Source organism: Linepithema humile, chromosome 4 (assembly GCF_040581485.1).
Source record: "Linepithema humile isolate Giens D197 chromosome 4, Lhum_UNIL_v1.0, whole genome shotgun sequence".
Lineage (NCBI taxonomy): Eukaryota > Metazoa > Arthropoda > Insecta > Hymenoptera > Formicidae > Linepithema > Linepithema humile.
In genome coordinates this window covers 12,094,008-12,107,300 of record NC_090131.1, presented here as the reverse complement: position 1 = coordinate 12,107,300, position 13,293 = coordinate 12,094,008, and the positions used below count along the sequence as shown (strand labels likewise).

Sequence of the window (13,293 nt, the reverse complement as noted above, 5' to 3'; positions counted from 1 at the left end):
CCAATTAAAGCTCAAAGCTAGTTTTCTCGAAGTCTCGTGTTTTGTCAGCAATACCTTGCGTAACCTATTTGACGATTCTAGAACGATTTTCTCGACGGTAACTTTATCAACTGAAAAAACTCGCACGTTTGCCGCATCTGCTTTCCTCCCATTACTCTTAATCGTGTCTCGGTTGTGTTGTGCATCCGTGCCTGAGATGTTGCTATCGAACACTTCCTTCATCGACTTCATTCTGCTTTGTTGCCGTGCATCGTTTGCCTTTGAAGGACGCCTAGAAGAATTTTATTATGACATTTTCAGAGATTCTACTCTTTTCTTGATTAAAAAAAGCGAAAGTAAAAAAGAACAAACTAAAATTTTCAAAGAAGTAATTAAAAATGTGACTATTCAATATAACAAGTAATACTAATATCATTTATAGTTTAATAAAAATAGGAATGTCGATCATCTGAAAAAAGTCTATAAAATGCTATGAAACATTGTATTTCTATAACTATTATAAATAAAAGACAACAAATTGTCAACAAAAGCAAAAAATAAACTCTGTACTAATTTTTTTATATATCATTAAGTATTTAATGCAAATAACAATTAAAAATTGTTTCATAAATCACATATGAGAAAATTTTTAATAAGAACACAGTACAGAGGTACTGTTACATAGATATCTAATCTAATAAGTTAGATATGCATGTATACATACAGGGTATCCCAAAAGTCCCATAACGGGCAAATATCTCGAAAATAAAGTATTTTTGAGAAAAATGTTTCAAATAAAAATTGTAGGGTTTTAAGCGACGCATTAAGTAGCATGTTAGTACTGACTTTGGATAGCGTTGTTGAGATTACGTAAAAATCATTTTAAAATTTTATAATAGAAACTCCCATTTTTGATTGCATATTCTTGTAGCTTGCCTCGAGAACTTTCCAAAACACTATAATAAAATTTCTTTCTATTAAGTATTTTCCAAATTATGAAGCTTGAAAGTTATGGTAGAGTGATAAAGAAAATAAGACAACGCGCTCAACTTCTTTCTCTCTCGCTCTACTGTAACTTTCAAGCTTCATAACTCGGAAAACACTTAATAGAAAGGAATTTTATTAGAATGTTTTGGAAAGCTCTCGAGGTCAGCTATAAGAATATGCAAGGGGGTAACCACTTAATGTAATCGTGGGACAGTGTCTCCGAAATCATTATGAAATCCTTACGAAATCCCAATGTAATCGTTTTGCAATCAGATGTAATCATGAAATCAGATGAAATCATGTGGAATCATTAGAAATCATAATGAAATCATATGTAATCAGCAGAAATCATTTTGAATTTTCGTGTAATCACTGAAAATCATGTGTAATCACCATGAAATCTGTAATGAAATCATGTGTGATCACCATGAAATCTGATGAAAGCATGTCTCGTATGCAGTGTGAGATCTCGAGAATAGCTATACTATATCTATAATTCAAAAGAGACAGAAGACAAAAGATCTCGGAAATAAAAGACAGATGATCTATCTGTGTTCCAACGCGAGCCGAGCGGCAAACGGGTGCCTTCCGTAGTATGCGTTTGCTAGCGCGCCAACGGCTAGCGCCGGTTCATCCCCACCACCTACTGGCAGTGTGTTGTTCTTTGTTCCGTCTGCAATTTGGCAGCTCTGCTCATAACCTGCATAAACAGCTAAGACGTAGAAGAGATTATTTTATATAAAATAATCTTTCTTATTGGATATCGAACGTCGTACGTCGAAAATCGGACCCAATGTGAATCCAGCAAGTGTTCGCAAATCAACACTGTCGGACCCTGGTATAGATAGATGTTTTTTAATCAGAATATGATGGAGGGCGAGGTGATAAACGAAAAAATCTATGTTAGTGTTGGAATTCAGACCGAGACTCAGGAAGAGGATCAAATTGCCATGGATGTAGTCGCAATGTGGCACATTATAGAGACGGGAATGGGACTGAAAGTTCCCGTATACTTAAAAAATATCATGCGTCTTGAAGGGTATGACACAACCATCGCCATACAGAAGATATCGGCAGATAATATTGAAGAGCTGGAGCTCTTTGGTAGAAAAGAAATGCACAAGTTCATAAAAAAGGGCGAGAAATACAGCGACTATTTCGACAAATATTATATTTGCCCTAGTGAGTTCCGCATTCCAATCGGACATAAGATACTACTCAGTGAAATACAGAAATTCGTTACTAACAAGCTCTCTTCGGATAAAATGTATTTCACGCCTGAGTTAAGACTTGAAAAATCTAACTGTCAACCCCGAAAATTAACAAAAAGCATGAATTTCACTATGAATCAAAAGCGAAAAAACTGTGCAAGTCAAACAGCAAGTGAACTTCAAAATGAAAACTTCTCGCCGAGTTCCTCGCAGCATACTAATAGTGGATCAAATCCAGACACTCTCGTTGACATTAATTTGAACGCTGAGCATGACAGTCTTTATGGCTTAGTAATGGCATGGTTGAAAAACCAAAATAAAGTAAGTATATAATTTAATTCAAATATGTATCTAATTTATGTAATAGGTATACATTACTGGTATAATACTTAATTAATTATTAAAATTACACAAATAAACGCAAATAAATGAACAACATAACAATTCAAAATTTAACTAATAAGATAATTAAGAATAACTTGATAACTACAAGGATAATTTAAATTTTCAGCACGTATTGGTTAAAAACCTATTTTTAACTTAAATAAATAGGTATATTGAGATCTTTATTTTAATATTAACAAAGTAATGATAATCTAAATTAAAATGATGTTAAATTGCAATTTTTAAAAATTATTTTCCAGGTAAATAAGCAAGTCGAGAAGCATGTTGTCGAGAACTTTTCGCCTGCTTCTGTGGAAATAAATATCATTGAAGAAAGAATAAATGATAGTTCGGAGAGCTCTAACTATGCTGCTAAGATCGAGGCTAATATTATTTGCCCCATATGTCAGAAAAAGACAAAAGCCCATAAACTCGAATATGGGAAACAAGGAAAAATGAGATGGGTAAAATCAAATTTTGAGAGGCACCTCAAATCTCATTTTTCCAATGCGGGCAGTCCTTGCGGGCGTGATACACGGGTATACAGCAATAACCATCCCGTTGGAAAAATAAAACAAGTGCCTCTTGAGAACTTCTTTTTGCAGTCCCCCTCAGAAAATCAGCTTGAGGACGATGAACCGACGAATGCTATGGATTCTGCAAAAAACGGCATCTCGGAGGACATCACTGAAACAGCGAGTTCGGGGGAATAACTTCCTGGAGTAGTCAAGGCGCATATTGCTCCAGGAAAACACCATCACCATCACGCGCCAATAGCTTTACAAACAAAACCTTGAACAAAATTATAAAACATAAGGACAAAAGATCTCGAGTATACAAAAGACAGAGATTACGCTATAGATCCATTACAAAAAACCAAACTCGAATACCGCAATTTTTTTAAATTTTAAATGACATTGATCTAATTTTACAAAAAAATATAGAGTTAAAGATGTGTTTAGAGAATGCTTTATTAATTAGAGAAGAAAATTCGGAAAAAAATGTTAGAAAAAATTATGGTGAGAAAAACACTTTTTTATTACAAATATTAATTAATTCTGCTGAAAAGAATATAAACGCGTCAAATCAAATGTCAAACCCTGGTTTTAGATACAGTGAAACCCTCAAGTTATTTTCTACATATATATTTATGCTTGGAGGAAGATTATTATACGAAACACTGTATAAAAATCTTCCATTACCTTCTCCTACGTCTATAAGCAGATACTTGCAAGAGAATGGGCAAAAAATAGTTGAGGGAGAATTACGTTGCGATCAACTGAAATCTTACCTACGTGAAAGAAACTTGCCTCCTACTATATGGATCTCGGAGGATGCTACAAGAATAACTGGTAAAATTCAATATGATTCTTCAACAAATCAGTTAATAGGACTAGTTTTACCACTTAATAAGGATGGAATGCCTATATCATATTCATTTCTGGCCAGATCAGCCAAGGAAATTGAACATCACTTTAGTAAAGAAAAGACTGCCTCATTAGTTTATGCCATTATGGCACAACCCATCGCAGAACATACTGGTCCATTTTGTCTGTCCTTATTTGGTACTGATAATAAGTTTACTTCACAGGATGTCATCACACGCTGGAAATTCGTTCTTAAAGAACTAGCTAAATTTGGAATAACTGTACTCGGATTTTCGTCAGATGGAGACCCTCGTTTATTAAAAGCAATGCGCACGGAAATGCATTTGGGAATTTCACAGGTGTGCAGTACCTCAATCTCGAATTTAACTTCAAATTGGCCGTGGTTCAATGCTATATACACTGACATTGGTTTTGTACAAGATACCATACACATAGCTACAAAATTTAGAAACAGGTTATTGAAACCCTCTATTCTACTACCGTTCGGGAACAAACTTATTTCTGTAAGTCATTTAAAAATACTGATAAATATTGTGTCCAAGGATAAGCATTTGTTATCTTTATCCGATATTGAATCTAAAGACAAAATGAATTTTGAATCTGCTAACAAAATATCACAAGAATATGTTCGGAAATTACTACTTAATCATATCCCTGATTCTGAGGGTACCGTGCTATATTTAAAATTATTAAATTATATAATACTGTCATATACTGATCTCTATTTAACACCTTTAGAAAGGCTATCTAAATTATGGTACTGTGTGTTTATAATACGAATATGGCGCAACTGGATAAAAGGTAACCGAAAGTATACTTTAACAGACAACTTTTTAAGTTTAAATTGTTATGCCTGTATTGAAATCAATGCACATAGTATGATAAATATGATACAAAAGTTAAGAGATTGCAATATGCCACATTTGTTTATGCCGCCATTGTTTAGTAGTCAGCCTTGTGAGGCATTTTTTCGTCAAATTAGATCTATGTCCACTACTTACTCGACTATTGTAAATTGTAGTTTACTTGATGTCATACACAGAATTAAGAAGATACAATTACAAACCGATATCTTAGCCAGCAAATTAAATAAAAATATTAGTTTCCCGAGAATAGAATATAAAGTGAAAACAATACAGATTCAGCCCAATTTACCAACTAATGACGATATTTACGAAGCGATCGAAAAAGCTAGGAAAAAAGCTATCACTGATGCTCACAAGTTTGATCTAGAGCCGGGAGAACTAAATTGCAATTTACCTTTAATAGTTGATGCGAGAGTTGATGACTCTAAAGCCGACTTCTTTGATGGTGAAAACCGAGATGAAAACGATATTTTATATGACTATGTAGACGGCACTAGAGAAAATAGTACGATTACATCAGCTTCTATTCGAGCTTCTACTTCTAGAAGTATGGAGCAAGAAGATGACGAATTTCCAGCAAAAGATATCCTTGAAGATGTGTCCACTTTATCATGCATGTCTGACGGTTATCTTAATATGAAAAATTATGGCGAAACAACACTTGCACTAAGTAAAACAAGTCCATTTACCATTGTTGCAGATGCGCGTGGTAAAGAAATGGTTGTTAGAAAATCGTCTATTTGTTGACTTCTCAATAAAAATTGTGGTCGTCTCAGTAGTGATCGTTTACAGCGTGTAATGGAAAAAGAATTTTCCTCCAAGCCAAAATCTACTTTAAGATCGAATCTATTAACACCATCTTGTAGAACTTGTGATGATGTAACTGTCGGTGAGTGGTGCCTGTTTCGACAGACCGAAAAAAATGTAATACTCTTGGGTTTGATTTTAAGTTTTTCTTACCTTCAAGGTAAAAGTGGAAAATCCAGAGAATTTTCCAAAGAATGTGCAATTATCAATTATGAGTCAAATCGTGAAGTAGGAGTGTTGTGTTCGTGGTATAGTTACGATACCGAAGGAAATGTTAAACCTATATTAATAGAGAGCCATGGATACATAAGTTTGAGAAATTATGTATGTACTATTACCAACGGATTTATAGAGAACAAATTAAAACTCCACGAAACTGTTTTAAAATATATCAAATCTTTCGTTGAGACTGAGCCAATAGCTAACCCTAATGATTATGTATTAGTTCCTTTCGAAACTAATAAGTCCTTTATTTATTACATAGGAGTTGTGATTTTCTCAAAGGAGAATGAATATAACATTAAATTTATGAAGAAGAAAGAAAATTATTTATTTTATTTTCCAAAGCGAGACGATATTTGTGTAGTTCAGTCTGTTAATATTGTACGTAAGTTATCTTCTCCTAATATTGATGCCAAAGGACTTTATTCATTTTCTCCACAGGAACTTGCAACTTATAAGTTAGGATAAGTTTCTAAATAATATTTATTTTTTTATTGTTGGAAAGTTATATATTATATAGCCGTTTTGTTTATATTTGGTTTATTTTTATGTAACGTAATAACGAGACAAGCTACATAAGTGCTCGTAGAACATAAAGTATTTTTATTTTTTGTTGTGAAGCAATAAAACATGTTTGTCATTATGTTTATGTTCTCTCATTTTTTATTTTATGGTACTTTTTATAACCTTTGATCATTCTTATTATTATACATAATATAGTATTTGTTTGGAATTTATTTAAGCCCCACTTTAAACAATCTATAATTTGCGACCAAATTCAAGATAAAATTCTATTTATAATTTTATATGTCACATGTCCCAAATGTATATGTGTATCTTGATATGTATTGTGTGTGTGTGTGTGTGTGATTTACTTGTTCAAATGTTTTCTACACGACACGTAAAAATATAAATAGAATTCTATTCCAAATTTGGTCGCAGATTATAGATCATCTAAAGTGAGCTTTAGACAATAAACATTGAATTTGAACTTTTTCTCATCTTGTTTTTTATTTTCTCAAAAAGTTTGCATCTTTTAATAAAAATGCAAATATCTATCATAGTTCATACCTGTAAGCGCGTATTATTCATTTCACAATAAGATTGCAGTCGAAATTGCAGTAGTTGCTGTTAGAACAATAGTGAGTTGAAACATTGATACACCTTTGCGCGCAAATTTGGAACAATAAACAGTAGATACAAATACAAAATTACTTTTTGTTAAACAAATTAGCAATTAATTATGGTGTTTCTAATCAAATAAAATTATTTTTAATTTGATGATTACATATGCAATCACGAGAAATCATTGTGTAATCAAATGAAATCATGTATTTTACCAAATGACTTCATATGTAATGAAGAAAATTATTTGTAATCAGATAAAATCATTTGTAATCAGATGAAATCATTTGTAATCAGATGAAATCGTATGAAATCAAATAAAATCATAAATCTGTGGGACAACATTTTAGCTAGTGGTTACCCCCTTGAGAATATGCAATCAAAAATGGGGGTTTCTATTAAAAAATTTTAAAGTGATTTTTACATGATCTTAACAACGCTATCTAAGGTCACACTAACATTGTTACTTAATGCGGCACTTAAAACTTTACAACTTTTATTTGAAACATTTTTCTCAAAAATGCTTTATTTTAGAGATATTTACCCGTTGCAAGATTTTTAAGGCTTTGAGACAACGCGCGCGCGCGCGCATGTGCGTGTGTGTGTGCATATGCGTGTGTGTGTGCATGCGCGTTTGCGTGGGCGTGTACGTGCGCGCGTGCGCGCGTGCATGCGTGCGTGCGTGCGTGCGCGCGTGTGTCGAACAATTAATCTATTCAAATTTCATAAAATTGAAAACCGTTTTAATTTTATATCTTTTGCAAGAAATGTAAACTAAAATGTAAGTGATTATTTATTTATTGTACATTTAAATGTTTGTAACTCATATTTTTTATGTATATTTATTGTTTTATAGGTTGTAATTTGGGGTTGGTGTTTTTTTAAATTTATAATGGGGCGATATTGTAAAGTATCAAGTAGTGCAATATCACAGACAATTATTATTCAAGGATTTTATAACCGTTGTGTTTTTCAACACACTCAATACTATTTACACAACTCTTTATGCAACAAAAACTATAATTCAAATAAAATTCTTAAAGGTTCATATGATTAAATAATCAATACATAAGAAAGGACAACAAGAGCCACTGCTGGATGTACGTGCAGAAAGACATATATTTCAAATATAAATAATAACATACGTTTCGGCTTGAATATCAAGCCATCTTCAGTGTAAAATATAGATGTTTACAATACAAATTTTAATTTAATAATTAACGAGTTTGTGTCAATAATACTTAAAGAAGTCTTAGCGTAAAAATAAATGTGTTGATCTTGTTTTCTCAGTCTGATTACTGTCCGCTGCAATATATGGAATCGATACAAAATTACTTTAAGATTAAATATAAAATTATTAAAAATGAAATGTTGCGAGTCTTTCCGATCGCAACCGTAAGTTCGAGATCCGCTTGGGGAACAGGACGCACTGCTTAGAGGTGTGGAATAACTGGACGCAAACCTTGTCTCGAACAATTTATTTAATCACTCACAAACCGCCAGGACGGTGTTAGATTTCCGTGAGCCGTGTACGGACACGGGGAAACGAGTCGGTGTATTCGCGTATCGTAAACTGAATCCGTCGCTGCTTGCGCGCGACTGTATTTATACGAATCGGCAATCAAGAGTTTTGTAATATTATTGATATGTTATTGTTGATATTTCTCGGATTGCTGATTCGTGTCACCTTGAATCCGAGGTTGTTTCTCTGCAGCCTCATCGTTATTCTTTATTTGCTAAATAATTCTTTCTTAGTATTTTTATTTTGGTATTTAACTTAATTAACCTTATAGCGACACGTTGTGTTACGACACACAACATCCCTCCCCCGCGAATGGAAGGAAATGTAGGTACGGAGTTTCCGTGCGGAGTAGGCGGTGCGAGTGTATAGTTTTACAGTTAGTTCTTGTCCTACCGTCTACCTATTATTCCGCAGTAGTCTTTCTTTTTCGTAATAATAGTATTGCTCCTATGCCTAGTGCTAATACAATAATCACGATGGCAAGCGAACTTGTGACCACAGGATACAAAGTCAAGGGTTGAATAATTTTTCCCTCTGTTAACTCGTCGTCTACTTCTCTTATTTTTTCTCCCAAATCTATTAATTCCCTTGAATTTTGTATCATCTTTTTCAATTTTAACGGTTTGATTTCCATGCTCATTTCACCATTAGTTATACCTTCTATTTTTCCCGTTAGATTAAAACGTGGTATATATGCCTGAATGTTCGGGCCTTCTATTATTGTTCCTGTGTTCAGGGTCATGTCCTTCGCAATTATTTTACAATTATTTAATAGAGTTATTCTACCTGTTCGTGTGATTTTGGTCTGTATTTCCTTATGGTTTAAACAAGTAATCATTACGTCTTGTTCGCTGTTAGTCGAATATAACCAAGAATTTTCCTTCGTTAATGCTATCCAAATAGTTTGGTTAAAACTTACATACTTATTTCCGCAAATTGCCCTTTTTGTCAAACCTACATACAATTGTACTTCACATAACGCTCGAGGGTTAATATTATATATCGGACTATCCGATTTACATATATATTTCTTGTCTATCTCAATACATTTTTCTAAGTTTTCTTCGCTTACCGCTAGATATACGGATAATTCTAAATTTACAGCAAACAATTGTTGGTTAATCTCGGTAAATACAAATATCCCGCGTTGGTCAGGGACAGGTAAAGGTATGGCTTTTATTAACCTGTATTTCGGATATGTTACAAGTGGCAATTTCAACGTTACAAATATAGTCTCATTCTTAACATACGAGTTTACACTTGTAATTTTTTCAAACGTTGACCAATCACTTACATCTAGCTTGAGAGGAAAATACGTTCCGCGTGGTAAATACGGCGCAGCAGCCCGCATTTCGGCGAAAATTCGTTCGACGGGTAATAGACTCGGATTCAACATTCCATGCGACGCCTGCGTTAAGAAATCATACACATTTTGAATATCTCTGTCGGAATCTGCTAGCATTCTGTCGAGTAATGCACAGTACTCGTTGATTTCTTCACGTTTGATGATTAATAAAGTACCATTAAAAATGCGTGCGTCTAAGTCGTACAACAATTCGTTATTTTCGTCGATCGTCTTTTCCAAATCGCTTATGTGCGCTATTGTAGAGTTTAATATTTTTAATTGATGCCTCGTGACATGATTAAAAGTACTCTCGCTATTTTGCAACAGTGTTAATTGCTCGTTGATGCGTTTCTCATCTCCGGCATCCATAGTGCCGAATAAATATTTCGCTACCTTTCCTATCCCGTCAATTAGACCGCGTTTCTTCTCGTTCGGATTTCCGTAAACTCTTTTTAGTTTCTTCAATAATGCTGTTATTCTAACTTCGTCTTTTCTAATTAATCGTAGTAAATTCGCGAACTGACTCTTTTCTGCTCGTGTAGAGTGTATCGTGTTCTTTGCGCTTTCCGCTAATTCTAGCCATTCTTGTACACGAATATGTCGTTTTCCTAATGCCGAAATATCTACAGTTATCACGAACTTCCAATATGATTCGATGACGTTAATCTCACCTACTTCTTCAAAGTATATTCCTGGTTCGTGTGAGAATCTTTCTATCTCCACGGCTAAATTCGTCTCGGTTTTCGTTGCTGACATCAGAGTTCCAAGAAATATAATGCACCTACAGAATAAACTTTTCTTTAACTGTTGTCGTCATAACTTATTCTACTGCTTAATATATTCCGTCATATTTTTATTCCTCCTTTTTTTTAGTTTTCTACAAATAATTTTAGACGATTCGCATGCACCGTTATCTCTTTCCTCCCCTTTTTAATAGTGTAGTTTACTTCCGAATTCCTTTTTACTATTACGTATGGCCCGCACCATAACGTTTCTAATTTCTTTGAACGTCCTCGTCGTAACGTTTCATCATATAATAACACTTTATCACCTTCCTGGAAGATGACTTGATTAGCCCGTTTATCGTAATACCGTTTAGCTTTTACTTTTTTTTTATGCTTTTCCGGCAACCGGTACGGTCGCGTGTTGGCGGGCGCCGTCCCCGGCCGCGTCGCGATCTCGTGTTTCATCGCCACGGTATGAGTCAGCGGTTCTCCTTCTATATGAAAGATATCGCTGTACTCTTCACAAATCTTTGCTATTGCCTTTTGCTCTTCCTTATTCAAATGTTCAATTCTTAATGCGTCTCTTATTTTCTCCAAACGAGACATTGGCTTATCTGTTGCCTTGTTAACTTCAGTATTAAATACTTGAATTCCTGTTTCCGCTTCTAACAATGTTAACTCTACGTGTGGAGTCTGTATGTCTACCGGCTTATCGGTAGTGTTGATTACGCTTATGACACAACCGTAATCTTGAGCTGTCGTCACGCAATCTCCTATGATAATTCCCGGCTGCATTTCCAATGCATGCACTATTCCTGTCATATTTTTATTTGTAGTGGCGGATATTATGGTCTCACTTCGTGACTTCAATGTGACTGGTCGGCACGGAAATAGTTTAAATTTGGTGTCCCCTATCGTTAGTCGCTTAGTGGGGTAATCCCATTTCATCACGTGCTTTTTAAGGAAATCAACTCCTAATATTCCTTCATGACTTATCGGAAAATGGTCCTTCACCACATGCATTTTATGCGTAATAACTTGCCCTTTCAATAGTACGTGAGCCATTATCGTGCCCAACGTTTCGGCCTTCTGTCCAGTAGCGCCTATTATCATTATCTTTTCATCGTAAACTAAAGTTTCTTCTTTTAAGGTTTTCAATTTAATTAAAGTTATTGCAGCTCCTGTATCTACGAGCATAACTGCCCGTGCTGCTCGAATTTCTTGCATAGGTACTGCTATTAAATCTAGATTAAGTTCGGCCTGTGCATATTCGCCTACTGATGCTATCTGCAATGTTTTTGCGGGTCGTGCTGTTTTTATGTTTGCCTCTTCTCCTTCGCCTTGCTTGGCGTTTTTCCTCGTTCGGGCGTCGTCCTTGTCTGGCCTTCCATGCAATGACCAACAGGTATCTTGATTGTGCCCCGATCTTTTGCAATGTTTACAAAACATGTTCATCATGTTGACCTTCTGGCCGCTAGCTCTCGGTAATTGATACCGGTTATTGTAATTATGAAAGCGTCCTATTCTGCAATCACGCCCTTCATGACCCAATTTGCCGCATTTGATACATTTTAGTATCTTTTCTCTTGCGCCGTTATTATTACTGAATTTGTTATAATTCCTATTTTCGGAATACGGACTTTGCAATTTTTCTTCAGCCGTCGCTATCGCAATCGCCTCTTGTAGCGTTTTGTAATTGCGTGCGCGTACTATAGTTTTAATGCTTTCGTTTAGTCCGATTTGGTAGTTTTGTAGCGCTAAGTTTTGTATAGTGGTCTTTATTGTATTTTTCTCCATGACCGTGAGACTTTTTCCATCGATCATCGCTTCGTAAAGTTTCATCGCGAGCTGATCTGCTCGTGTACCGAAAGCTTGGGCGTTCTCTCCATGCTTCTGCTTTAGCGTGTTAAATTCAATTTGCAAGTGCGTAATACTCTTATGAGTTGTATATCCTGCTTCTATTTCTCGTTTTAATTGCACGAACGTTTGAATATCTCTTGTTTGAAAATCGAGCAAGACCTTTCCCTTTAACTTAGTACACAGTATCGCCTTCAGCAACTGTAATTCTTCCAAAGGGTCTATACTTTCCACCGCGTAAGTACTCGCGCTGAGGAACTCTTGTATTTTAGCCTGTGACGTTCCGTCAATCTCTGGGATTAAGCTTCGCGCTTCTTTTAGTTGCATATACCCATGCATGGCTATCGGCCTATTTCGTATATCCGACATACCCCGTCCGTATGCTACATCCGCGTTATCAGTTACGCGCCTAGTAGTCAGTGGTACATTCAATTCTCGTTGGCCCGGTATAGCTAAGAGCCGTTGCTGCCACTCTTGCTGTTGCCCCCGTACGTTTTCTATTTGTTCGTGGAATTGCTCTTGCATTTCGGTCAACTGTTGTCTTATTTCGCGCACAAAGTCCATCATTGTATCTGTTAGCTCTGGAGTTTCGCGTCGCGTCTTCAGTTTTTGCCCCTGCGTTTTGCGTCATTTCCTTTCTTAGTAACTCAATATCCCGGTCGATTTCTGACTCGGTAGTCTTCGGTAACTCTTCATCATTATTCATTTTTACTTCAGTGCGGAACTCGTCTGGGTCGAAAACGCAACTATCATAAGATGTGAGTGCGAACTCACTGTATTCCGATACGTGACTCGGAGTTCTACTTGGCAGATGCCTACTTTGTCGCGGTTTTTTGTCCTCGCGAGTAGCTTTCAAAGCACTGTCGAGCCCTAGC

At 35.4% G+C, this 13,293-nt stretch overlaps 2 protein-coding genes across 6 annotated transcripts in view; one reads left to right on the top strand and one right to left on the bottom strand.

Annotated features, from left to right (window-relative positions):
- Positions 1-13,293, bottom strand: part of LOC105668643 (uncharacterized) — a 472,083-nt gene that overhangs the window by 400,567 nt on the left and 58,223 nt on the right. The window contains 1 exon segment of the mRNA XM_067354097.1: positions 2-271. Within this exon segment, the coding sequence (XP_067210198.1) occupies positions 2-231 (230 nt within the window). The 5' untranslated portion in view covers positions 232-271.
- On the top strand, positions 226-6,029 carry LOC105679515 (uncharacterized). Of its 5 annotated transcripts, XM_067354102.1 has the most exons (4): positions 226-2,498; positions 2,822-3,100; positions 3,167-3,913; positions 4,153-4,270. In XM_067354102.1, exons 1-3 carry the CDS (start codon positions 1,815-1,817, stop codon positions 3,272-3,274), a joined length of 1,071 nt encoding a protein of 356 aa, XP_067210203.1. In that variant the 5' UTR covers positions 226-1,814; the 3' UTR covers positions 3,275-3,913; positions 4,153-4,270. The 5 variants fall into 5 exon arrangements, with proteins under 5 accessions (XP_067210203.1, XP_067210200.1, XP_067210201.1 ...); XM_067354099.1 differs by having other exon boundaries at positions 3,167-6,029; XM_067354100.1 differs by having other exon boundaries at positions 2,822-3,580; positions 3,672-6,029.